This window comes from Carassius gibelio, chromosome A21 (assembly GCF_023724105.1).
Source record: "Carassius gibelio isolate Cgi1373 ecotype wild population from Czech Republic chromosome A21, carGib1.2-hapl.c, whole genome shotgun sequence".
Lineage (NCBI taxonomy): Eukaryota > Metazoa > Chordata > Actinopteri > Cypriniformes > Cyprinidae > Carassius > Carassius gibelio.
In genome coordinates this window covers 15,945,981-15,958,570 of record NC_068391.1, presented here as the reverse complement: position 1 = coordinate 15,958,570, position 12,590 = coordinate 15,945,981, and the positions used below count along the sequence as shown (strand labels likewise).

Sequence of the window (12,590 nt, the reverse complement as noted above, 5' to 3'; positions counted from 1 at the left end):
CTAATCAGTGGAGGCTGACCAGGCTGGCGGCATCCCCGAGCGCAGGCTCCCCAGCAATGCCATGGCCTGGACAGAAGCCCCATCTGTCTCTCTATCCCTATCTCCCTCATCATCCATCTCATCAATAAAGCCCCAGCCCTATCCCATTGGCAGCAGCTTTGGGGCGGGGGGAGATGGAAGGGCGGGGCGTGGACCCTCTGCAGTATACTATTCCGGACACACATGCATACACACACACTGGCCTCAGCATCCCTCCACAAACTGTAATTAATTCAGTACAGTATGCCTTCTCAGGCAGCCAGAACCAATTTCCCTAATGCATCCACCATACACAAACCCCCCTCCCCTGCAGACCAGCCCAGCATTTGGTTTAATGGCCATCGATGTGATTGGCCCTCACATGACACAATGACTCAAAGAGGTAATAAAGATGTGAGCGAGTGGCTGGTGCGTTAAACTTTTGAACCATCCTCCATTAGGCTACGGAGCCACCGTCTCTCTCATCCTCCCATTCCCATCTGCCTTCTCTCTGCTTCTTGCTCGCTTTCCTTCTCACTGCAAGTCAGATTTATGATTCCCAGCCTGGACCGGAACCCAGGCATATATTGATCTTGATGAAAGAAGCTCACTTCATTTGGCCAGAGGATTGGAACTTTTCAGTAGGCTTTACACATCCCATCAAGTGTAGAAGTAGCTGTCCTGATGTGACCACTGGTTTGTCATGAATTCTTAAGCATACAGAATACACAATACAGACCTCAGTGATGTACCTTTGGACATTTTCACACAATCATTTCTTCAGAATTATACTATTCAATAAGTTTGGCAAATGTACATGTTTTGCAGGTGCTATTTGGTGTACGTTGATTGAAACATGGACCACTGGTAATGTCAGGGCTCTTGGTGGTGTTAGAATCTTTGGTCCACTGTAAAGGGTTGCAGTGATGATGTATTTTTGAAGACCAACCCAGAGGTTAGCATCACCCTGCTTGCCTCGATAAAAAGAGCCAATATTTTCCCGTGGCTTTTGGATTATTGCAGAAAATAAGCTCTATGGCCAACAAAATATTCTTACACATTGTTAATTAAGCTAATATTCAAAAATGAAGACTAATAAAGAATACAATAACCAAAAGTAAAACAGAATTGAGCACCCCTGAGCTAGCTAATGATGGACTGGAAACAACCAGTTTGAGGCAGATCTGCAGTGTCGGGTTTCTCATTTGCAGATCACATCTTGTTGGAAATGATTTTCTGACTGTTGCAAACCTACTGGAATGTGTGAAAGAATTTTGGCACAGACCCTGTGAATTCAGCCCTCTGGTTTCTACGCTCTGACCCCTGCCGCACAGTGGCTGGCCTTTTCCAATTATCACTAAGAGCTTTCTTCTCCTCTTGTGTCAATAGCTCCATATACATTTTTGTGCTGAGCAGAGGCACTTCTGGAAATGAAAGTTGTCCGACACACAAGTTACACACTAGCACTCTTTTACATGCATACACACAATCCGTCTCAAGACAGGTTCATCTTTTCACTGTAATTGAAATTGAGGGCTTTAGGAAACTTAAAGTGTGAGAGGGGCAGCCCTAGTTTTTAATCTATGTAACGATACAACCTTTGTAATCATCGGGAAGAAGGAGGCGGGAACTGGCGCACAATCAAAAATCACTTTAATAATTAAAAAATAACCACAAAAACACTAAATAAAAAGCAAACATAAAATAATGACCCAGGCCTGGTCCTCTCTCGTCCTTCACTATAGTCGCTCCAGTTTTATATCCTTCCATCTCCTATGTGGGACTCGATACCGGCGGTGGGGCGCAGGTGCAGCTCATCTTCAATCACTACACCTGGCCTCACTCCTCATTCCCACACCTCTCGGCCCCGCCCCACTCGCCACAATCTACATAGAAGCTTTTGCTTTGCATCAGTGACCTCTGATAAGATACAAACATAAATCAATCACTTTTCCTGCCAACTGCCAACAAAACAACCTGAAACTTTGCTAAATCGGTTCACACCAAGTTATTACAACAATTGATCTATTTAAATTTTGCATGTAATGTATAAAACCTATATTCCTTGTTCCAGTTTATAGTATTTCCATTCAAAACTGCCCTCTACAGTCTGAAAAATAAAATGGCACCTAACAACTGAATAGGCAACCCTCTAACACAACTTTGTTAATGTTTTCATAAGGTAGGGCAGGGTTCAGCTCCGTCCCTGAAAAAAACCTTACCTGCCTGTAGCCTTAGTAATCCTGAAGACATTGATGAGCTTGTTCAAGTGTGTTTGATTAGGGTTGAAGCTAAACTCTGCAGGACTGAAATATATATTATATATTTCATTCATATTTTTATGATTTTATGATTTGTGCCTTTCTTTGTTTAAGAGAACAAAAGATAGCTTGCCTCACCTTACCTATCATGCAATTATTACAGGGACAATCCTTCTCGAGCACCTTGGGGTTATAATTCAGGCCGGCTGAGGTTAAAAACTGTATAATGCAGGGAAATACTGGAGTTGACACACTGTTTTCCTGATGAATGCTGTTCAGTTGCTTTGACGCAATGTATTTTGTTTAAAGCGCTATATAAATAAAGGTGACTTGACTTGACTTGAGTAAAATGTCAACTAAGATTTTTGATTCATTATTCAGTCAAGGTGAGTGTGAATGGGGAAGGTGAAAGTTAATGATTAAATGATTCCCTAAGGACATGACAAGGTGATGTCATCTAACAGTACAAAAGAAGGCCTTTTTACCGAAGGAAACAGGAGTTTTAATTTTAGATGAGTCTTCATTAGTTCATGTCCTAATGAAAGGAGCACTATGTTAAAACACTGACTTTACGTGATAGAGAGTGTTGTTTGGTACTTCTGGAGGTTTTATTACCATCCCTTACAGATTTAGTATTCCATAGGGACTAATCAGAGAAAGAGTTGTTGTGACCTGTGACTGGGAAATCACTTAAGTTCATAAATCGGGCACACAGTAAGCGATCTATGGATGGTGACAAGGTATAAAGACATGCTGTAAGTATTCTCAGCAGAATCAGTGATGTTAAGACTCAGGGCTCACTACAAAAAGATTTTCGCAGTAACACTTCTTAATAACTTTGATAAAAAAAAAAAAAAAAAACCCTGATCATATAATTAGGAAATGCCATGACAATCTTTAAAGATATGTCATTTGACCCCCTGCAGTTTCTTCATGGACCCCTAGAGGTCTACAGACTCCTGTTTGAAAGCCCAAATTTTGAGAGGATAGTTCATGCAAAACTTTTAATTCTGTCATTACTGACTCCAAAACTGTAAAACCTTTGTTTATATTCAAAAGACAAATTAAGATATTTTTGATTAAATGTTCACGTTCAAGGCCCAGAAAGATAGTAAGGACATTGTTTAAATAGTCCATGGACATCAGTGGTTCAACAGTAATGTTATGAAGCTACAAAAATATTTTTTGTGCACAAAGAAAATAAAATACTTATTTTCTACCGTTTCTTCTCTTTTATTAAACTAAGTTTGACCCACTGATTTTAATGATTTCCTTACTACTTTCCTGGAATGTGGTAGTTACATTGCTGTCTGTTCTAGGTAAGAAATCTCTCAGATTATGTTGTATGACGTATGACGTCATTATGTTGCAACTGACGACATGAGATTTCTCTACTAGCTTTCTCCCCTGGCCTGATTGTTACTGTTTTATACACAAAAGTTGTACTTGATGTACTTGTATTGAAATACAATTTTTTTTTGATGTTTAATAAAAATAAAAAAATAAAAAAATAATTAAATAATTTAAAAAAATAATAATAATAAAATCTCTGTACTGTTTAGGCTATGTGTTGTAGCCATTAAAGAAAACATATTTGGTTTCATATTTGTTTAAATATTATAGGTTAATGTGATTTTTTTGTATTTATTTAATCAATGTTTATTATGAAAGTGAGCATGCAGCATGAGAAAGATATGATACATCATGCGCAATAGCCTATGAGACATGGAGTGGGTAAGACATGATTTTGACATGATTCAGCCACCGCAGCACCCCCCTTCCCGCGCCATTGCAGAGACGTCTGAATTTTTAAATTGAATGTTTGGTTAAAATGGACAATAATACACTTAAAATAGAAATTTCGGGCTGATGTGTTCTTGGACTGCTTCATATAACAGTTAACAATATATTTTATCCTGTTGCATATAAGTATGTCTACTGCTGTTAAATAATAATAATAATAATAAACAACATTTATGTGGTCAAAAATAATCTACATTACATTATGACAAGAAGACCTGTGATTTGTTGAGTGTCCCCCCAGAAATCCTGCCACCGGAAACGAGTGTAAAGCGGAAGTCATAAAGTGTTGTGGAGATCCGTCTGGAAAGCGAAAGTGTCTTGTTTTACGACTTGAAAGTAACAGGTGAAAGGTGAGTGTATTTTAAGTTTAAATGTAACATAAAACGTTATTTTACAAGTGTATTAATTACCTCGTGGCAACAGGGCTGACATAAAGCCTAAGCGCCTTGCGTTCCTTTGGATGCTAACCGGCTAGCCTCTCTAGATAAACATTCACGGATAGAGCGAATGTTTAAAGCAGTGATTTTGATAAATAATAAAAATTGTAAACATTTTGACAATGAACTTAAATAGTTACACAATCCACCAAGTACACAATCGTCTGACTTTGTAACTTGATTGTGTTTATTTACATAAGTGGCTAAAGCGCTAGTGTGATTAGCTCTAGTTTGTTACCAGACAACCGGGTATTCGAAAAATGTATCTATAAACAAACAGCTGTCGTGATGTCACTAATGCAGTTTGTTTTTATAGATGTCACATGTATTTCTGCATTTAATAAGGGACAATGCGTTCAATGCGCTGGGAAACATGCTAGAGTAACCAAACTTATTTAGCGATTTTAATTCCCTGTAAATAAGATAACGTTATGTGATATTAGTGATATTAGATATTAATTCATCTGAACATTTAACAAGTCAAAACAACTGCGACACGGCAACATGAAATTCAGTGACTAAATCAGGAGCGGAGGGCTGGCATCACCTCGGCTGTATTGAATTTTAAAACACCGCGGGGTGCAGGGAATGTCCTGAGATACTGTTTCCCTGTCGTCACTTTTATGACTTGGACAATTTTTTCAATTCTTTTGTGGTCAGATGCGGCGTTCTAAGCGCATGCGGTCGCCAGATGGCTGGATCGCGAAGTACAGCTGGGAGGAGAGAGTGGAGGTACACAAGAGACCGAAGCGCAGCTCGCCCAGCGGAGAAAGAGAGCGACAGCCCGGGCGAACTCATCACTATAAGACATACGAGAGGTACGGAAGACTTATTCAGTTGTAAAATTCTCTCATTCTCTCTCTCTCTCTCTCTCTCTCTCTCTCTCTCTCTCTATATATATATATATATATATATATATATATATATATATATATATATATATATATATATATATATATATATATCACTCTGAATGGTGTTGTATTGTTAGATTTGTTGTTGGCACCCTGTCAGTTTGTACTGCGTGTTGGCGGTGCCTTGACATGATATATTGTAACATGTTCTTGGATTCAGAAACAAACTGTCAGGGTGACAAGTGCTGTAATCAGGCCTGTCATAAGGTCCTGACTGGTACTTGCAATTCAGAAAATCCCATTGATGTAAAATCCTTCTGACACTAGATTGCGCCTGGGAATTTGTTCCAGAATTTTTGTAGTGAGATTTCTATGTCTGGCCACAATTGTTTTAGTATAGTATAAAATGTTATCAGCCATTTCATTAGTTTTCATTTGACCCTCCCAGGCATTCTGAAATGCAAACTGAGAGCTTGTAAATTCCTGTTCACTCCAAGAATGAGAATTTTATTAGTGTTCACTAGGGATGGGTATCGTTTGCATTTTATCGGTAACGGTATTACTTATCGATACTGTTATCGATACTATTTGGTGCAAAAAAAAAAAAGAACAAATTTTAATATTTGAAAAAGTTATTTTATTAATGATGAACTTTAGCAACTGTATTAAAGTTCTTCAGTCAAGAGCAGTGAGTTATTTTTCTCTGTGTTTTATTTAATTAACATTTAAAGGAATAATTCACCCAAAAATGAAAATTGTGTCATCATTTACTCACTCAAGGTTGTTTTAAACCTGAATGAGTTTCTTTTATCTATTTTTATCGATCTGAATAAGCACATGTTAGAACAGTACGCAAATTAAATGTTTAACCGGCTAGGCTTTAAAGCATGATGAAATAACATACTTTTGTGATTGTGAGTAAGTCTTGTGAGTGTAACTCTACCGAATCAACATTTAATGTGAATGTGTCTCACGAGTTGGAGCTGGAGCCGCGAGACAATACAGTGCATTGCTTGAGGTAGATGTTGTGTTTTGTTAGTAAATATTTCATTAGCGTTGCCTCCTCTTAACATTACTACTCTACTGCATATATTGTATCTTAGACTTGTGTCACTTAGTTTTGTAACGTGACTGAGCCCACACTTCCAAATGTTTCACTCTTGCCACGATTACTGACTGCGCACACACACACACACACACACAGCACATACACTGGATATCACACACAAACCTCAGCCACATCATTCAGTGAAGGAAAATGACAAGCAGCAGCTTATAATCGTCGTTAACATTCAAGTATACAGAGATAAAACAATGCAAGTATCGATAACAGTATTGTTTTTCCTGAAGCTTATCGGTACTCCAGTATCGACCCAATTATGTACCGGTCCAAAAAAATACCGGTTCTTATGTTGCTACTTTTATATCTTCACAACTTTAAAAGCTCAAAGTCTTTAAAGTCGGGTGGATTGTAATTGGTGATCATTGTTCATTAGGTGGAAAAATCACAGAGCAGGCATAAAACAACCTTAATTCTTGTTCCAACACGCCCCCACATCTCTACGTCACTACTGGATAGCTGGCCAATCAGAGCACACCTTGCTTTTAAGACCAATGAGCCTTGTGAAAATTTACTCGTTTTAAACTTAAACTGCATAAACACATTGCATTACACCAAATACACAAAATAATTTAGGGCTGCTCCGATCATGATCGACCGATCGTTAATGCGCATCTCGTCAGTAAAGCCGGTTCTCTAATCAGCGGTAAATTCCCTCAGGTGCGTGATTTCACATAGAGCAACTGTTACTACACAGAGCTGTTGTTAACTGAGAAGATGCGCAAATAAACGCTGAAAATGAAGTGGATTTGTGCATCTTCTCAGTTAACAATGGCTCCCTGTAGTAACAGCTGCTCTGTGTGAAATCACGCACCTGAGGGAATTTACCGCTGATTAGAAAACCGGCTTTACTGACGAGATGCGAATAACGATCGGCCGATCTTGATCGGAGCAGCCCTAAAATAATGTTCTTTTTAGCAGCATGTTATGACCCCTTTAAGCACTGTTTAAGTTTGACTTTCGTAATATGAATCCCAATGGCTTCCAGTTGGCCGAATACAGAATGTTCTGCTTCTGTACTATAGGCTGACAGCTGTGATTTGGATCGCAAGTTGTTGAAATCAAACACAACACTCAGGCATCTTCCTAACAGATTTACTGCTGCAACTTTGACAGGTTAAAGCATCGCTTTCACTCATAACCGCTCTCACAGAGCATGTTTCTGTGGCTCTTTCTAAGTATAGCTTGCTCGTTCGACATGTCCCTTTCGAGAAGACACTTGATGCTTTCAGCACCAAGCAGATAATGATTCAGCATTCCTTATCCCCTGCTGAAAGGGTCGATTAACTGCAGCAATGTGAATGCCACCTATAAAATTATCTGTCAAAGATCTGATTGTCATCATATGCACAACTGCCTCTTTTTCCTCAGCGTCTGATGTGTGTTGTTGACAGGTGTCACATTAGCTCAAAGAGGCTGGAGTGCCGAGAGCACAAGGCCAGAGAGGCCAGTCTGGAACATGGAGGTTATACGGGTCGGGTGGACACGGTCCGGGAGACGGAGAGGGAGAAAGATGGGAATCGTTGCAGCCAGTCGTCTGCGCCTAAAGGACGTAGTCGACGCAGCAGCAGAGAGTTCCAACGATCACGCAACCACAGTCCCTGCACAGACTTGGTAAACGATTTGTCAATATGTAGATTTTAACTTGAACTTATGTATTTGGTAATGTTTCTAAAGTCCAGATTTAATCATAGAAACCATCTGCTGTTAACTTGCAGTAAGGTGGTCAAGGAATCACTTGGTTTTGTTTTTTGGATGAGGGTCTTGAACAGAATTAGCTGTTCTTAAGTGCACTTCAAAGAAAGTTGTATCCTGTCTGAAAATGTGTTGCCATGTCTTTCTTCTGTAACACACACTATGGTGGCCCTGTGCCGTTGTTGGCGATGAATTTGAATTTGCTGCTTCCGCCGTGGCCTGGCACGGGGGTCCGAATCACTCCCTCCCTTTCATCAACCTCCCCCCTCGCTGAATGAATGAATGATGCGTACGGGCCTGTTTCTGACTGGTGTTTGATGGTGATGGTGATTCCCCCTACTCCAGAGAAGTCATCACAGGAAAAGAACCAAGAGTATTGAGGATGATGAGGAGGGTCACCTGGTCTATCACAATGGAGACATGCTAAGAGCAAGATGTATAGAACAAACCTTTCTCTTTATAATTGTCTGTTCTGTGTCTATAAGTGGGACAATTCAGCCTACGTTTGGGGGTTATAAGGGGACTTTTGAAGACTTCTAATATTAACCACTTTGAAATTAACAATCATGTGAAACTTTAATTTGGGGCAGATTTTTATAATCAATCAATATGATTTAACTGGAATGAACTTGTCAAGTCTACATTAGTACTGTAAAATCTGTGCTTTTGTATGTTGTATCCTCCTGTCCCAAAGCTTTACTTACGACTGCCTCTTTATCCTGTTTATAGATGAGATTGTAGGGACTCTGGGCGAAGGAGCCTTTGGGAAAGTGGTGGAGTGCCTCGACCATTCAAAGTAAGCCTGCTTTTGTGTTTTTATTTATTTAACTTCTTTTTTACTGTAAATTCATTTACATGAACCCAAATATCAACGACTCAATCTTGTTGAAAAGCCTTCATGTAAATAATTCAGTCTTACCCAACTGAGCTCAGTGGGACTGTCATTCTGGTCATATTGAAAGGAGTGTTATAGACCTGAAATTATATGATCGATCAAATATATGCATGTAAATGTTTAAATACAATGGTCTTTTCAAGTGTATTAAAAATACCTTGCGCATATGTCCAGTGCCTTTTTTGCCTATGTTTACCAAATGAGATCTAGAATTAGAAGACAACAGGCAAGTGGAATAGACTGTATATTGACAAAATATTTGCAAAAAAAACACTTGTCAGTTTTCCCATTAGGTATGTCATCAAGCCTTTCTTTCTTACACTGAATGTTTGTTGAAATGCATATATGGAAATGCAAATCAGAAAATGCAAGATTTAGGGTTCATAAAAAACAGAACATTCAAAATCTGAAACTGGTATGTATTCATTAGCAATGCATTTTTTTTTTTTTTTTTTGCAGAAGTAATACAAGAGTGGCACTGAAGATCATCAAAAATATTGAGCGCTACCGTGAGGCAGCCATGTCAGAAGTTGACGTGCTTGAGCGGATAAACTCGCTTGATGAGGAAAAGCGATTGTGAGTGTTTGAGTGTATTTTAGCGTAGACGTATAGACGTTATGGTTTTTTGGCCATAATAACTTCCCTTTTACTTCTTTGCAGTGCTTGTGTGCGGATGCTAGACTGGTTCGATCACCACGGCCACATCTGCATAGTGTTTGAGCTGCTGGGACTGAGCACATATGACTTCCTGAAGGAGAATGGATTCATGCCCTTCACTCTGAACCAGATCAGGTGCATGGCAGACCAGATATTTAGAGCTGTGCACTGTGAGTATGGATGCATACATTTTTACTAAACCGCATCAATGCTACAAATCAATTTTATACATAATTTCTTAATATAGATAAATCACTTTTTTTCACCAGTTCTGCATCGAAATAAGTTGACGCACACCGACCTTAAGCCTGAAAACATTCTATTTGTGGACTCGAACTACAAAATTAAATACAACTTCAAGATGGTAAGTAAGAGCATAATGAAATGCCATAAACTATAGAGATAAACTATTCAAAAGTTTGGGGTCAGTAAGATTTTCTTTCTATTTGAAGGAAATCCTTACTTTAAGCAAGGACACTTTAAATTCATCAAGACATTTATATATTACAGAATATTTATATTTCAAATAAATGCTGTTCTTTTGAACAACTTATTCATTCTTATTCAAGGAATCCTAAAAAATGTGTTAAGATTTCCACAGAAATAACAAACAGCATCAACCCCAAACTTTTGAACAGTAGTATGCCTATAAGAACACAAGTGTTGGTTTATAGTGAGGAGAGGATGGTGATCATAATGGTCAATATATTACAGAAGCGAGAGGAGAGGGCCTTGAAGAGGTTGGATGTGAAAGTTGTGGACTTTGGCAATGCTACCTATGACGACGAGCATCACACCTCTTTGGTGTCAACCCGCCACTACAGAGCTCCAGAAGTTATATTAGGTGAACTGTTTGCACTGTTATGATGTTGCTTAATTCACTTAAATGTGGTCATGATTTTGAACGCTGCAAAATGTTGATCTCTGCTGGCAGAACTGGGCTGGAACCAGGCGTGTGACGTGTGGAGTCTGGGCTGTATCCTGATTGAGTTCTATCTGGGATTAACATTATTTCAGGTGCAAAGTCATGTGTACAAGGATGTATTATTCCACTGAATGCCTTGTGGCTTCATTTACTGGCTTCAAAATACTTACAAAAACTCCCTCTTTTTTTAGACTCATGACAGTAAGGAGCATCTGGCAATGATGGAGAGGGTTCTAGGCCCCATACCCGCACACCTCCTCCAGAAAACCAGGTGAAGTATCATAACTTGAGACTAGGAGTTGGTGTCACTTGCTTATAAATAAAAGTATCTTACATGATCGAAGAAATGACATGTTTTGGGATTTTTCATGGTCTGATGTATGACTATGCTTCGTTTTCAGGAAACGGCGTTTTGTGCATCATGACAAATTGGACTGGGATGAGCACAGCTCCGCAGGGAGATACGTGAGGAAACACTGTAAACCTCTAAAGGTGAAGATTTATTGCACAAGTAAAAAATGTTTTAAAAAAAAAAAAAATGTATTTCTGTTTGGGTAGCCTTGATGAAAATAATACCGTTGAATCTATGCTCCTTACTCAGCAATACATGTCCTCTAAAACCCCGGAGCACGAGCTGCTTTTTGACCTGCTGCAGAAGATGATGGAGTATGATTCATCGAAACGAATCACACTGGATCAGGCCATTGGACACCCCTTTTTCAACCAGTTAAGAAAAGAAAGAAAGTGACTTGGAGGCATCACAAATTGAACATTACTGCTCCCAGGGAGACTGCTGCTGACTGTATCAGTCTGCTTTAAGACTGCCTGCTTCATTACCTCTGTCCATATTTATTGTCAGTTTGATTATATGGGCCAAGTTCCACTGTACTTTTGGCAAATTAAACTTGAATGCTCTAAATGCACAACATTTGTGTCTTTATTTTGTCTTTTTTTTTTTAATGATGAACTGACGTTCAGAGCAATTAGTCTATAGCAATGCATTTTTTTATTTTTTATTACTGCATTTATAATGTCTGTCCTGCAGATGGCACTAAAAGGTCTGTTCTTTACAAATGCTCTTCTAGTTCTGCAGTCTTTAGTGCTGGTGCTTTAGTGCTATTTCTGGAAAGGGCACATGGACATCATGTGGGTACAATCTTTTTTTTTTCTTTTTTTCTGCGGGATGTAAAGCAAGTAATCTTTGCTGCATTAATTGGCGCCATCCAAATTTGTATTCAGTCGCACATAGAGCAGTGAGGGAACAGTTATCTTCTGGACCTCTAGTGGTTGAAGCATGAAACTACAGATTACTTAAACATTAACAATTGTTTTAGGCAATCACTTGAGTTTGGCTTATTTGAATTATTGCGTTACATCACAAACAAAGAAAAAAATATATATCCTAAATCATAGGCCTATGTTTCAACCAAGCCTTCTCTGTCATGCATACATTATAGTAGCCGGATCTTTTATTTGCTATAGCCTACATGCATTTTCTCTGTGCTTGAGGGTGAAAAAAATAAATATAAAGAAAACTGTAGTCTGACCCTCTTTTCATTGAAAATATGCAATTCCCGACAGCTTATAGTGAATCAGGGTCCAAGAAACAGTTTTGTTTTTGATGTGTTCAGTCATGTCTGAAATGTAGTTTTTAACAACGTATAGCGTAACTTTTAAGCATTTAAGTATTTTGTTATATATATATATATATATATATATATATATATATATATATATATATATATATATATATATATATATATATAAGTGTTTTTCGAAAGCACTTGAGCAGCTAACGGTCGCCGTGATTTTGCCAAGTAGCTAAGACATGTTCCTGAATCAACATCTTTGATGATGCTGGATCAACATTATTGCCCAAAAATATATATTTAAACCCAATCCCTACCCCTAAACCTAACCCTGCC

General features: G+C 38.6%; 1 protein-coding gene across 2 annotated transcripts; it reads left to right on the top strand.

Moving 5' to 3' along the window:
* Positions 1-4,282: 4,282 nt before the first annotated feature.
* On the top strand, positions 4,283-11,591 carry LOC127941648 (dual specificity protein kinase CLK4-like). Of its 2 annotated transcripts, XM_052536955.1 has the most exons (13): positions 4,283-4,432; positions 5,180-5,337; positions 7,888-8,107; positions 8,534-8,624; positions 8,918-8,984; positions 9,543-9,659; positions 9,744-9,910; positions 10,010-10,104; positions 10,455-10,584; positions 10,675-10,757; positions 10,857-10,936; positions 11,067-11,157; positions 11,267-11,591. In XM_052536955.1, exons 2-13 carry the CDS (start codon positions 5,180-5,182, stop codon positions 11,411-11,413), a joined length of 1,446 nt encoding a protein of 481 aa, XP_052392915.1. In that variant the 5' UTR covers positions 4,283-4,432; the 3' UTR covers positions 11,414-11,591. The 2 variants fall into 2 exon arrangements, with proteins under 2 accessions (XP_052392915.1, XP_052392916.1); XM_052536956.1 differs by lacking the exons at positions 4,283-4,432; positions 5,180-5,337; positions 8,534-8,624 and having other exon boundaries at positions 8,026-8,107.
* The last annotated feature ends 999 nt before the right edge of the window (positions 11,592-12,590 follow it).